General features: G+C 33.8%; 1 protein-coding gene across 2 annotated transcripts in view; it reads left to right on the top strand.

Annotated features, from left to right (window-relative positions):
* Positions 1 to 14,616, top strand: part of PPP2R5C (protein phosphatase 2 regulatory subunit B'gamma) — a 73,782-nt gene extending 59,166 nt beyond the window's left edge. For both annotated transcript variants that reach the window (XM_068192375.1, XM_068192377.1), the window contains exons 10-16: positions 186 to 239; positions 2,016 to 2,186; positions 2,738 to 2,865; positions 4,409 to 4,510; positions 6,377 to 6,449; positions 8,713 to 8,829; positions 11,680 to 14,616. In XM_068192375.1, the coding sequence (XP_068048476.1) occupies positions 186 to 239; positions 2,016 to 2,186; positions 2,738 to 2,865; positions 4,409 to 4,510; positions 6,377 to 6,449; positions 8,713 to 8,829; positions 11,680 to 11,811 (777 nt within the window). In that variant the 3' untranslated portion in view covers positions 11,812 to 14,616. The remainder of the gene's footprint in view (positions 1 to 185; positions 240 to 2,015; positions 2,187 to 2,737; positions 2,866 to 4,408; positions 4,511 to 6,376; positions 6,450 to 8,712; positions 8,830 to 11,679) is intronic.
* The last annotated feature ends 553 nt before the right edge of the window (positions 14,617 to 15,169 follow it).

Here is a 15,169-nt window from a genome sequence, read left to right as displayed (position 1 = left end):
AATTGCTAAAGCCTATTTACCCTTCTGTTTAAGTTGTCTGCCAAAGAGGTTTTTAAATTTTAAATTACAGAAAAAACTTGTATTTTTTTGAAGCATTCAAAATTATTCTTGACTTACGCTAGTGACTTCAAAATGTGTTCAGTTTCATAGTGAGAATTAATAAAACTCTTTTTCTTTTACTGTAGCTGGCATACTGTGTAGTTCAGTTTTTAGAAAAGGACAGCACACTTACAGAACCGGTAAGTTTATCTTGCTATTATTACATATTTTCAACTATTAATATACCTTGCATCTGTAGACTGTTAAGGAGGTTTGGGGAACAAAGTATTTATTTGTAATTGTTTATATTTGAGTCAAATATTTAACCATTTTGATCTATCAAATTTAGTTTTTTCCAGCATTTGTTCAGAATATCCAAAACTAATTAAAACAACATTAATAGTATAGGTCTTACAAAGAGACAGATTTTATTCTGCTTATTTTATTCTGGCTGAGCAGATAGGAGATGGTGGATCCACAAGCTGTTTAGTCAGAAATTAGCTTGCCTGAACTGTGCTCTGTTGAGAGATGGATGTTATGATGGAACACAGATTTCTGACACACAGCTACCTATTGGTGCAGAGCTTTTAAATCAGATCCTGTTCATGTCTGCCAACCTTTGACAAAATCAGGCTTTGGTCTGGCCGCACATAATTGCAGAGATTAATAATTTTAACTGTCCTCTATAGTATCTAGTGGTTTGTATCATTACACCCAATATCAAGTAGGTAAGAACGAATCTGTTTAATCAGTAGATCAATTTAAAAATTGCTGCTAACAAAAGCGCACATTATTAGATTATGACCGTTTTCACTGTAAAATGGAAACTGGATTTCTTGAAACAAATGGAATTATCCACCTGAGCAAGAGTTCTCTTCTGGCTGTAGCTTTTCATATTTAGTAAGATAGCAAATGTCAGGCATTCTATCATTTGTACTGTATGCGATCTTGTTTACTTAGCTTTCTTCCAGAAAGAAAGGATGTTGCATATCAGAAAGGATGTTGCATATTTCCTAGTAGAATCTAGAACTAATATGTAACCGAGTTTGTTTCCTTCTTTGATCCCAAATTAGTATGTGATTACAACTTTCTTACTAAACTTAGCTCAGGCATCAGCAAAATACTAAGTTCCTCTTCAAAAGATGCTGGTCCTTTCAAATTTAAATGCTTTAAATCCCCTTAAAATTGTCACATGAGACTTTTTGACATCTTGTTTTTTAAAATCTGTATATATTAACCAAGGCTTCATTTAGGACATAATGTCTGCTTTCAGGATTAAATAATATGTACATGAAAGAAGCACTTATTTCTCAGAGTTGTCTTGTCAGTGATGATACTAAATATTGCTTACAGCTTTTATATTTAAAAATCATAGAATCACAGAATGGTGTTTTGAGTGTTCATGGTTTGCTTGGTAAGCAAGTTGGGTAAATTATTAATCATGAACAAAGTTAAGACTAAGATTATCGTAAGATAGTCAAGTCAAAGTTTAAGAGCAACATACCTAGAGTAGTTGGGCACCTGTCAGTTCAGGCATTTATAATAAATACTTGGTTAAAATATGTTGATGGAACTTAATTGCTTGAGTTTTGGATTACATCCCCAAGAAGGTAGAGATTTAAAGCTGTTGTCACTTAAGTGGCAGGTAATTTTCCTGAAAATATAGTTGCAAATTTGCACTTTGATCATACTAAGTTAGATTTTCTCATACTTAGGTTTTCTCTCTAGTGTTTTTATTATTATTTTTTTGAACATGTCTTATAGATGTATAACTTTGTTTTCTGAAGAAGCGAGTTTAGACCTCTCAACAGTTATTGCTGTGGCACTGAACCATGTCTGATTACTACTGCTGTGACATGGGACAAGAAATCATGAATTTTGTGTTCTTATTAAAATACCAGACTTATTAATGCATTATAATTGAGTTCAAGGTAAAGTGAAATTATCATGAAATTATTTTATCTTTGTCTCTACAGGTGGTAATGGCACTGCTGAAATACTGGCCAAAGACTCACAGTCCAAAAGAAGTCATGTTTTTAAATGAACTAGAAGAAATTTTAGATGTTATTGAGCCATCTGAATTTGTTAAAGTTATGGAACCTCTCTTCAGACAGCTAGCCAAATGTGTGTCCAGTCCACACTTCCAGGTCAGTACTTACTGCATGTACAATGATACCAGAATTTTTGTAAAGCAGACTTGTAATGTGTTATTCACCATAATGAATTTTATTTGTTGCAAAGAAGTCTTCAATTCTATGTCAAGTTACAGGGATCCAAACATTAGTTTTACTGTTTCTTTTCAAGAGTGCAATATGTGCATTCATGTTGCGTGATTCACTTCCATGTTATGCTTACCATAAAAAAGCTGAAAAACTCAGTGTTTTCAGAAGTACCTGAACCCTTTCAGTATAGTGTTTGCATTTCAGTACTTGTAATACAAGTTCTACAAATACTGGTTCTTTTGGAAAGTATTTCTTTGCTTGAATTTCAGAGTTCATGGGTTATAGATTGAATCATGTCCCTAGCAAGGTAAAAAGCAGCTTTTCCATCTCTCCATCAGCTCCATGACTCTCATTAGCACTAAAAAATCCAAGTCTGATTTGCAACTTTTCTTCCCTTTCCCTTATATTTGCCAAATATTATAATTATTTGCTCTGTAAGAGATTGAAGAAGTGTTCCTTTTTTCGTGTTCTCTTAGGTTGCAGAGCGAGCATTATACTACTGGAATAATGAATATATTATGAGTTTAATTAGTGATAATGCGGCAAAGATTTTACCCATCATGTTTCCATCCTTGTACCGGAATTCAAAGACGCATTGGAATAAGTAAGAAACACTTGTACAAATTTCTGCTACTTCACTTATGTGTAGTTGTAGGTTTAAGAGTTTGGATCTGTGAGTTGCTAGTTTAACAGTGTGTTGAGCTGTTTATTCTGTGACATTGAAGTTGCTGAATAAAGAGGCTATTGGTGTCAATTTTTAGGAAGTATTAAGAACTGTGGAAGATAGTTTTTCGTTTTTTAATTAAACAAGAAAGAGTGTTTTAGTGCATCTAATCCATCACATTCTTCTGTAAATATGGAGCAAATTCGGTATTCATCGGTAGTTCAGATACTTCTAAAGACTAACTTTGATTTCTGATCACTAACCTATTTGCTGATTTGCATTTCTTCTACGTTCTAGTGAACTATCTTGTAGATCAGATCATTTTTCCCTTTCTTTTTATTTTCTTTTTGTTTGTTGCTTTTTTTCTTCTTTCTCCATTGATTATTTTCACTTTTTCCCCCACAATAACGTAGTACTTACGCATGAAAACAGTCCTGGTCAGCTCCCTTCTGCAGCTGTTCCATTGTAAAGTGCCTCTTTGTTTGAGCTATTGTGCAACTGCTGGGATGGTGACAGTATCCCAGTCTGGCTCTAGCTGTGAATTGAGGACTGCTGATGGGCTGGCCAAGAATGAGTAATCAGTCTGCAATTAAACACTGGGAAAGAAATGGAAAATAAAGTGATGTTAAAGTGGTTGCTTACTGTCGCTGGGTGCAAGCAGTAACAAATAATGTGCTCATTAATAAAATTTCAATTCAGTGATGCAGTTGTACATAGTAAATGTGGGTTGCTGTTGGTTATTTTTTCTGACTTTCAAGGTCATGCATTCATTTTATTCTGAGTAAAAGTCATGCTACCAGTACAGCTGCACTCCTTGTAACTCCATATACAACAGAAAGTAATCATTTAACGGATTGCTTTTTGAGCAGCAGTACATTATAGCCTGGAGCTGTAAATTCATCTGTAAAAGTGCCTCGTAAAGCAGATTGGTTTTGTATATTTTTTGTGATGTTTTAAACTTTATTTTTCTAACACATTTCTTAAGAGTTCTGGCACAATTGTGTTGAACTGAGTGCTGTTGCTGTGTGGCAGTTTTCAAAAGGAATGGGGTCTTTTTTGCACTCCTTTTAATTACTAACTCTTTTTTTCTTCAATTTATGTTGCCAGTAAGTTACTTACATCAAGATCTTTAATGTCATACTGCATTTTCTCTACTAACCCTTATGGGATTAGTGTCAGGTACTAAATTTCACAACTAGGCCTGTATTGATACATGTAGTATTAAGAGTGAAGTTCAAATGTCAGAAGTGTAAGTTATGAGTAGTACTACAGAGTAGGAGAACTGCATTCAAAGTTGGTAATTTTAGTACTTGTGTTAGGCCTCTTGTGAGTAAATTGAAACTTCCACTAATTAATTTTATTTCCACTTATTCTGAAATGATGTAATTTTCCAGTTATGTAGGCTATTGGCTACTGTTGACCAGAAAAAGTAGATTTCAAAGTTTAAAGTACTCTGAGTTTCAACCAGAAGTTTTACTTATAGGACAATACATGGCTTGATATACAATGCTCTGAAACTCTTCATGGAGATGAACCAAAAACTGTTCGATGACTGCACACAGCAATTTAAAGCAGAAAAACTGAAGTAAGTTTTCATGTCAGTGTGTCTGTCTGTTCTTGAGTAATTTCTTCAGAGCGCTTTAGCTCTGAAAAACCACTGTGTCATTAGTGGGAAGTTGCCCATTTGATTCCAGCAGTCTCAAAGTTGACTTGCTGAAGCTTCTTGTTGTATGTGAATTGTAAATCTTCTTAACAATAAGGCGTCTCATGTAGGCTTAGACCTAATACTTCTGGGGTCACCATCTTCCTAAAAATTGAGTTTTTGAGAGGGACACTGCTAATGGTGGAGCCCAGTGTAGAGGATCTGTTGAACAGTTTAGTTCACATCCTGTGTTTATTTTTGCATGCTTTATTTACCCAGTGTTACTTCCTTTCATATTGTCACTCAGTTTGTCCCAAAATACTTTCCCAGTATTTTCCAGCATTGTGTTGTGTGTTAGCATATCTTCATATTATTATAGAAGTTACCTGAAATCAAGTTGTTATTCTACTGTAGTGCAGGTTTCTAGTACAGATTTTATTTGATGGAAGAATCCTGCTAAAATGAGATAGAGAAGTCAGAAGTATTAATGGTTTACGTCTCATTTTAGGGGTTGGAAGCAGTTAGTGGGTACCTACCCACTAACTGGATATAAAATACCTGGATTTGAATTTTATTTTAAATTTCAAAGTAATCAGGGATTCTTTCAAGTAATGGTTCAGATTAGACACCTGTTTTAAAATTATATACTGGAAGTAGTACAGATTCTCAGTGTAGATTGATTGGTCCAAGTTTTGGAGTTCCTTACTAGAATTCAAGAAATGATCTTGTACTGTATCAAATTTTTAAGGTTTGTGTGTTTATAGATGACAAAGTATGAGCATTGGCTCTTCAAAAAAAGACTGTAAATCTCTTTTTCCTGATTGCAAGTAAGTGGAACCCCTTTTAAATGAGAAATCAAAATTTTCTTCTCTGATTTTTATAATGTTTTTGGGTTATGTTCTGAGTGTGAACTAAAGCAGTGCTGAGTGATGAGCTAGCAACACAAAACCAGAATGAAAAATTTCCCACCACATCAGAACTGAAAAAGGGGATGGTTAAAGGGTTCCTACCTCCCATCTTGAATTAATCTAATGGAGAGCTAGAGGCAAATTGTGTATGTGCTTGGATAGAACAGCTCTTCCTTTTTTTCTTGACATTTGGATCATCTGCGCTGTGCATTGAGAGCAGTTTTAGTACTCTTAGTTCAAAATTATTTTAAATTCTACCAGCCTACAAAGACAGGTGATCATTCTAGTCTCTGCAAGAAGATGTTTATGTGTAAGAAAGAAAGGAAAACAAACCCTAGATTTTACATTTTCAAATTGCATTAGGCATAAAACCACAAACTTTTTCTACTTTATTAAAATAAAAAGGGTATTTATGTAATCCCTCTGGGCTTGCTGTTCTCTAGAATGAGCATGGTTTTGTTGGGTACTTCTCTGTTCGAGTTCAATTCAAAATGTCTCTGGTGCCTTTTCCTTTAACCTATTACCTGAAGCCATTGGGCTGACAAGTAAAATTCTCTGCCCTTTTCATGGTTAGCTATTAACTTCTTATTTACCGATATAGCATTCTAATATTAGAAATAAAACACAAATGTGCTTTCAGCCTAGATCAAAATTCCTTTCTATTTTAATTTTTACTTTTAACAATGTACGTGTGCTAAAGATAAACTAGTATCAGCCAGTTTGTTGCTTTCATGAGAAAATCTTGAGGTTTTTCCCTTTTAATGTTGATTTGAGATCATGGGAATTGATATGATGCAAATTATCCTGTCAACAGTGGTGTTTTGGACACTAGACTCAAACAGCTATAGCTAAATAATTTATTTTGTTGAATTCTTTTACTTCTATATGATTTTTTTTCCAGAGAGAAGCTAAAATTGAAGGAACGGGAAGAAGCATGGGTTAAAATAGAAAATCTAGCCAAATCAAATCCCCAGGTATTTAGAAAAGATTAACATGATCATGTTTACTCTAATTTTGTTAAATATCAGTGGGGAAAACAGGTCTGACTGATCATGGAAATAAAGGAATTTCACCAATTGTATTATGAAAGATACACAATAAAAGTACTTTTCAAATTTGTAACCTTTCTCTTGTGCAAGTAATTATTTTTTTTAAAAAAGGTTTCTGAAAAGTATGATATGAAGTACTTTTTCCTTTCCTTATAATAGGACTTATACCCTATTGCAGTTTGAAAAGTTATTGTGCAAAATTATGGAAAAATATAGAGGCCATAATTGGCTTCTCTTGAAAAGCTGTTTTGCAAACAGTATATTACAAAAAGAGATCTTTCTGCACACTGTGAGTTTGACTGGTCAGTTTTCCTTCGTGTCAAATGGATTCACATTGTACGTTCTTGGCTGGTGCATTTGTTCTCATACTTGCACTGGGCTGGTCTGCTGGTGACCCTGCTCCTCAGGTCTTTCTTGCAGGAGCCATCCTGTCTAGCATTAATGATGTACTCAAATTATGATAACAAAACAAAGGTCCTTTAGACTCTTCATTGGATTTTGAAATTATGGAAGAAGGAAATGGTTTGGCTTAGGTGTCCCCCCTCTACCCCCTTCATTTGTTTGGAGATTGCTGCCATTTTTCTTTTAGCTCGATCATATGGTTTTCTGCTATGAATGAAAAACCTTCAAACATTTAAATGACTTCACAGCCAGAATTCTGTTATACTGTAGCAAGAAACTAAATGTACTGTATATTTCCAACACCATCTAGCTGAGTTTAAAGTAGTGGGAGAAATGGTACTCTGTAAACAGAAGTGGGACACTTCCTGATCTCAGTGCTATTTTAAAACAGAAAGTATGAAGTAATCTCTTCTTCTAAGAAGAGGAAATTCGTAAATGTTTTTTTCCTCTTGGGTTATTTGCCAGGGAACAATTACTGAACTGCTTAAGTAAAATATATTAAAATAAATAAAATGTCAGTTGACAACAGATCAATTAAATGAATCAAAAAGGACTGTTCATATGAATGCAGTAATTGAGTGACAAAACATTAATGACATAAGTCATACAAAAACCTTGCTTGAAGAGTAATTGATATACATGGTCATTTGCTATCACAACTGATGAGCTATTATCTGTTTGGCTAAATAAGGGAATTGAGTTATAGAAAATATTCAGAGTTCTACAGTATCAATTTCCTTTTCTTTCCAAGGAACATTTTGTAAATACATTTTCTGATACTGGTTTATACCATCTGTATACAGTATGTTCTGCATAGTCAGCTTGAAGAAAGCTAATATTTGGAAGAAATTTACAATACAAATTACTGAATACTCCACTGAATTGACATAAGGATATAAATGCTTTTAGTGCTCTAGATAGTGGATTTTTAGGAGTTTCTTTTTTCCTGGAATGTCTATTAACTTCTTAATTTGTCTAGTAACTGATGATTCTTGTTGTTCAGAGCTGTTCCTGATTCTGCATGACACAAAAGCACAGTTTAAGATTTAAAATCATTATAATTTTATTTGCTAAATCCTTCTTAGGGGATTTTTAATTTTTTTTCGTATTTGCATTAAGTTATTGGTACACTCAGATACCAAAATACTTATGAGGAAAAACTGATGAAAAAGTCTGTGTGTGCATGTAAATAAGTTCTGAATTCAAAACTATATACACCTCATCTGAATTAAAATAAGATCCGACGTATTGAGATTACTGGACAACAAAGATTTTGGGATTTTTTAATTCCTAAAATACTTCTATAATTGTTTTTCTTTCCAAAGACAGAAAAGTTTAATGCTTTGGTTTGAAATTATATTAAATGTATATTAGGTGTGTTTGGTCTTTTAACAGTGTATTTTTTTCTTCCAACACAAAATTGCATCAGCAAGTAAAATGATTTTATTTGAATTACTATATTGTTCACAGAGCACTTGACAATGTATTAATAAGGTTTCAGATTGCCAAGGTAGACATGCAATACTGACAGAATCTGAGTATTTTAAATTTGCGTCTCAGATAATTGAACCATCTTTTTTTGATGCTGACTGTATTTTTCATCAGGGTATTTCTGCCAAGTGTGAAAGTATTGGAGTTCAATTCTAAAATCTATTACTTAGTCCCTGGAAGCATAAAATACTGAAGTTAATCTCAAATAACTAGTCTTATCAAATGCTCAAATACACTCCTAGTATTTAGTTATTATGACTGAGAATGATTATTTTAACATTTTGCATTTTATTAGTACCCAACATACAGTGACACGAGTTTGCTGAACAGTCCTGTTGCAATGGAAACAGACGGGCCTTTAATTGAAGATTTGCAGACGCTGAAAAAGACAGTGAAAGAAGAGGCTTGTCAGGTAAAGCCTTGTGAAGATAGCAAAGTGCTCCAATTTATTCATTAATTTCTGTAGGTGACTGTTAATCATAAACTTGGCTTGTACTTTCAGCCCCGTAGCCATTTGTTCTTCGTTAATAGGCTTCACCAGGGCTGCTACTTTCAAATGATAGTCTAGCAGCCAGAAATAGTGTCATGTTTCTAATGCCTGTGAATCTGCTACATAGTCTCTTTTAAGGTTTCTCCTTCTTGGAAACTGTTTTTATTTTCACTTAGGAATAGCTTTTTGTGTCATTTTGAGAGCAATGATTATGCTTCAAGGATAGTGAGAGCTATAGCTAAAATCTACATCATGTTCTAGTCTCTTCTCAATATAATGGTTTTGATTTTTTATAAGAAAAGCTTGTCAGTACTAGAATCTGATTATATTTTATATATTTTTGCTTGTTATTCAAGCCTTCATAATGGTTGAAGCTCTTGTGTTTTAAAAAAATATGTAAAGTGTGTGTCTTGCCCACTCATGGATCTTCTTCCTCAGTTTACCGTCTGTCAGATTCCATTACCCACTGCAGGGCGAGGACTCTCGAGGTCATTTTCATCCTTTTGTTGTTAGTTAATGCTCAATATAAATCTGTGTAAATCCAGCAAAGTCTAAGACTGGAGAATTGGACCCAGAAAAAACAGTTGAGTTTGGAGGTAAAGTCTGTTAATTTGAACAAGTGTACCCAGTAAGCCATTTAATAAAAATAAGCATGTGGTCAGCCTAACCTTCTGAATTACTGTTAAATTACCTACTCCTAAATTACTTGTTAAAATTTCAGTGTAATTATCCTGCAATATTATATTTTACTTATTATTTGTTATATGGTGTTTGGGTGAAGGTTGGAATTAAAAGAAATGCTGGAATACCTGTAAGGCACACTCAGGGGTTGCAGTTATTTAAACTCTTATGTATGTTGTGGATCCCTGTGCATTACATATAAATCTTGGTGGCTGAATTACATCCCTCTCCAGGGCAATGAACAAGAGTAGTATTCCCCTGAATAGGAATAATGGATAGAGCTAGTTAATGAGGAGCACTGGGCTGAATAAAGTTTCTGAACCTTTGCCTTTCTTCATACCTTGGGTAGCTTAGCCAGGCCCACATGAGGGAGAAAGGGGCCTTCTTTCAATTGCTCCAGAGCCTAGAACCAGTTCTAGTGGAGAAATGTGCATACAAAGTTATTTAGTAAAATGAGTACTGCTTAATTTTAGAGTTGTGTTGATCATACTGGTGTTCATCTTTGACTCTGCTATTTCCTAACACTTAACTATTTGCTCAGGTTTTATGAGACTGTGGTTCACTTTCTGTCCTGGCCAGAGAGCATTAAAATTCCTACTTCCTAAGTTTGAGTGCTCCAGCATCAGTTCTGGAAGAAAAGCAGCCAGAGTAGAATTCTGCGCTAGTAGTTGGGACAAGAAGTTAGAACAAAATTCCCAGTCCCAGCTGCTGGAAGAGTTTGAGGATTTGGGCCAGTATTAAACAATATAAAATGCAGAAACAATAATGTGAGCCCAGACTAAAACCAAGGACCCTCATCTAGGTCTTACCTTCTTTTCTGCAAAGAATTCAACTTCATTAGCTATAAAGTTTGGACTATATGTAGCTTCATTGGTAGCATTCCATCTGGAAAACTACTGCATCATATCCCTATGAATGAGCTTGATTTGCCACCACCCATCATTGTAACGAAGGGTGGGGACTTTAAATAATGAAACTAATGGAAAATAAACAAACTGTAAACAAAACTCTGAAACTTGGGTTGGAACTGCTCAAGTGTTCCATAGACATCTCTCCAAGTGCATGCTTTCTTCCCTTCCCTTGCTCACAAAATGTGCAAGTGAGATGACTAAAAGAGTATAAGCCAAGTTTTCAAACAGAAAGATCCTGTCCTAGCAGAGCTAATAGAATGTTTTAAATCAGGAATTCTTGTTATTAGAAAAATAAAGCCTGCAAGTGGATGGATAAGTTTGGATCATCAGGCAGGAAAATATTTGATTAAGGATTAGACTATTGCAGAAAGCAGGCTAGGTAGCATTCCTGCATCAGTCTTTGAGAGGACACAGGACAGACAATTACATATCCCTTGCTAAGTACCGTCAGCAGTTCATGTTAAAACAAGAGCTACTACAGTTATCAATTAAAAAAAAAAAAAAAAGGCAATCAAAAGGACAACTTCAGAAATGAGAAACTACATAAAGATCTATATAGTTTCAGTGTAAGGTTTATGCCAGAGGCTGGCAATACTGCAGAATGTCCCTACTGAAGGGGTGACAGACTGACTGAAGAAAGAAGATCAGGAATTTTTTTTCTGTATGAGACTTACTGTGAGCATTTTTAGTGAATGCTCTGCCACAATAAAACTGGACCGCTGTGACTTACTAACTTTGAACAAGCCAATTAATAAATGGCTAAGTGAAAGCCTGGCAGCTTTTTATAAGGACTTGTTTATAGGAAAAAAAAAAAAGAATAAACAAGCAAATTAGGATAGGTAAGACAGACATGGGAACTACATAAAGACACTATTATAAAGTTAAAGGTACTTTGTTAGGTGTATTGTCGGGTTTTGAGAGAGCATTGATAAAATGGTAGGGATGTCATGATTGTTAATAGCTTAGAATTTCATAATAGTTTCTAGTTTTCCTCTTAGCAAAAATATTTGTTTTAATACATGAAACTGCATAGATGGTAGGGTAAAGAGGAGAGAGTATAAACTTTTTTCCAGATTTTATTTCTTTTCCTGTAAGTTAGCATACTGATGTACAAGAAGTACTCTTAAGTAATGTTTAGTAATTAGTATGTTTGGCTGACTTTGTTCTATTTTTATTTCAGGCACAAAAAGATCAGAAAAAAGATCGTCCTCTTGTGCGACGCAAGTCAGAACTGCCTCAGGATATCTATACCATGAAAGCCTTGGAATCACATTGCAGAGCTGATGAATTAATATCACATGATGGGCATTAAACTATTACAGTGAAATATTATTTTGGAGGAAAAGTTGGTTTTTTTTTCTGGACTCAGTTCTACAGTAGAACTTAATTTTTTGTGCCATACCAATCAGTTACACACAAAGTCAAAGCTTTCTTCAACCCATTTCTGTAGGCAATAACTTAATAGAGTATGCAGCTCAAGATTAGTAGTTCAAACAATGGTAAATTACCCAGTTCCATTTGCAGAATATTGGGTTGACAATAATCAAGTGGACACAATTTCCTGGAGGTGTTGTCTTAGTACCAACTAGCTGATAACATGCAGTTTTTATAGTCATATTTGAGAAAAGTGTTCCATAAAATCTTTCCATCTAAATAAGTGAATGACCAATAGTTGGTACTAATGATAAACGTGTGTTTTCAGAAGTAAAATTATTTCAACTATAAGTATTAAACTTTTTCTAGGATTTCTCAGCTTTACAGTTGTTCCAACATTATTGCTGTCTTGTTATATACCAGCAGTTTTGAAAATACAATTATTCTTTCGTAATGTAAAACATGGCTTACAAACTGGTAACATTCATGACAATCCTCAGTCATCATTCCTTTCTAAGAATTCTGTAAATTCATTTCTCTTTTACTTAGGGTAAAGATAAATATATATCTATATATACCACATCCTAATACTTTATGTATATTTAAAGCCATATCTTCCAGACTTTAGTGTATAATATGGCACCAGTATTCCAGATACGAACTGGTAAAAGAATTTTTCCTAAAATGAGAATTTGTTTACTATGACTGGGAATAGACTGAATATAAAATTTCATTTTAAGTTTTTTCAAGTCCATAAAATAACTCTTTCACTGTTTTCTCCCTTATCTGAGCTTTTAATACTCAGCATTTTTCTTGGGCTCTAGGAGTTCAATATTCTGTGGCAGATACTATGTGTGATTTCAGTTGCATCAGTTTTTATCTGAAAGATGAACACAACATCATAAGCTTATTAAAATTAAAAAAAAAAAAAAGAAAAAAAAAAAGAACAGACTCTTGAATTCCATTCTGCTTCTTTTTAAATGAGTCTAAGAGCTGAGGAGATAGTGACCATAATTTTACAGTGAAAATATTTTTGTTGTTGTTGTAAAGAGCACATGTGCTGCAAATACACCTCACAAGTGAACTGAAAATGCATCTGAGTTGCTGATGATCTTCAAATGCTGCTATATATTCCACAAGATTACTTGCATGTAATGAGCTTTTTGTTGTAGATGGAAAAGCACGGGAGGAAAATCTCTTTAAAAATATAGTGCTTTGTCTTCAATATTTGATTTCTCTCAGGGTGGCCAGTATTTTGACTTACTTATCCTGCTTACAAGCTGTTTGAAATGTGTTCTGCTATTCTGAATGGGTGATTAGTTTCTTTTGTCTCTGGCAGTAACATGATATAACTTAATGTTTAATGTCTTGATGCATAAAGAGATAAAAAAACGTGGCTTCTTTAAAAATAGTTTTGTTTTACTTTTTAAGGAAGTATAACATCTCCTGCATCCATAAAAAAAGTATTGCTCAAAGCAGACATTCATAGTAACCTTGTGCAGATGTAGTGCCTGCTGTTTGTTGGTTGCATTTAACATTCAATTTCCAATATTTGTTACATTGTCTATTGGAAGAAAATTGTGAGTGGTAAATATTGGCTTACAACACCTAAATTTAAAGACCAGCCCAACCTTTAAGTGGAATGTCCACTGTGTCTGAAAACATTTCCTGTAAAACTTGAAAAAGAAAATGCTTTACCATTAGGATAAACTATATGAAAACAGTTTAAAGATGCCTTCTACTTTTGAGGGAAAAAGGGTGCTTTTTTAATTGTGTAAAGCAACGTCTACGTTTTTGATATACCATTGTTTGAACTTCCATCTTCAGCTGGTAGATTATCAGTTACCTTTGATTTTGGGTGTTCAGTATGTCTGTGCAAGAGATTGCTGAAAGGAATTGTTCTTATGTTATCCAAGGGGGGGGGAGAAAACCCAACTGTATATCAGTGTTTGATTGATTGTGATACTCAGCATATAAGAACATCTTTCGCTGTCTAGATTTTATTTTTATTCTTTATTGAAGATAAACACTCACCAAAAAAAGGGAAGTATTGTGGTAATTTAGATGCTTCAAGTTCTCTATAAAGGCATATTTGAAATTTTGGGTCACTGAACATTTGCGTAGGCAATATTCCAAAATCTTACCATCACTAATGGTTTAGCATGTTTGTTATCAATATTTATATATTTCGTATAATCTTGTACTAAACAATTCTAAAACTAATACATCCAAAATAAAAAGAAAAATTAAAGTAGAATTTTGGTGACTGTTGTTCTTCATAAAGTTCTGTCTGATACCTTCCCCCATTTTCCAAAATTACACCTGTACATCAGGAATGTCGAAAGTAATATTACAAGTGTCTTTTTAGTGTGGCTTTAGTATGGCTTCATTTTAATATTGTACATACATTGTACCTTGTTTTATGGTAATAAGTAATAAAAATGTAGACTTCATATTTTGTACAGAATTGTCCTATGTACAGAATAAAAAGTTCCTAGAAACAGCAAAAATAGGTAAGTGGCACAATTATTTTTCATTAGACAATATCTGTAACATTATACGTTAGTGGAATGTTAAGTTCAAATGTACCTACATATTTTTTAACATTTTGTAATTCAATTTTTGTTCTGGCATTGTTTCTGAAGAACTTCATACACCTGCCATTTAATATGCTTTTATCTAATTTTAAAACTTTAAAAAAAAAGGTGTATTATATGGACAAATAAAGAACATGTGAATTTTACTTGCTCATCATGAAACTAAGTTTAACACAAGGTGTTTGGGGGTGTGTTCAGATTATCACTGCTATCTGTACAAATTAACTTCATAAATTTCACAAAACTAAAACAAAATTATGGAAAGGCCATTAAGTAGGGAAAAAAAGGAGGAATGATTGATAGGAAAAGCAGACTTTACCTGTAGAACAGCAATCAGTACTAAAATTTGGTAGTACTCCAGTCTACAAATATGAAAAATGCATCTTTTATACCATAGTATTTTTCCCCTGTAACATTTCTATATTGACTGGCTTCAAGCAAAGTAGCCATAAAATTTCGGAGTATATTGTGGTACTTGATGCATAGTCAGATGACAAGAATATAGGGAAAAACTAAAGTCTGTGATAAGAGTTGTCTTCCCTGTGCAATCCATAAAAATCTTAAAAAGAACTAAGGAAATTACTCACATGAAGCTGACATTCAGTAACTGGGGGAGTTGGGGGGATTGAGCCTGGGATCAAGAGCTGACTACTGGCTTGAGTTACAAATGTAAGATTTGAGTTACAAGTCAGGTCTGTG

Source organism: Anomalospiza imberbis, chromosome 6 (assembly GCF_031753505.1).
Source record: "Anomalospiza imberbis isolate Cuckoo-Finch-1a 21T00152 chromosome 6, ASM3175350v1, whole genome shotgun sequence".
NCBI classification, from domain to species: domain Eukaryota; kingdom Metazoa; phylum Chordata; class Aves; order Passeriformes; family Viduidae; genus Anomalospiza; species Anomalospiza imberbis.
The sequence above is the reverse complement of the archived record's forward strand: the minus strand, read 5'-3'. Positions and strand labels throughout refer to the sequence as shown.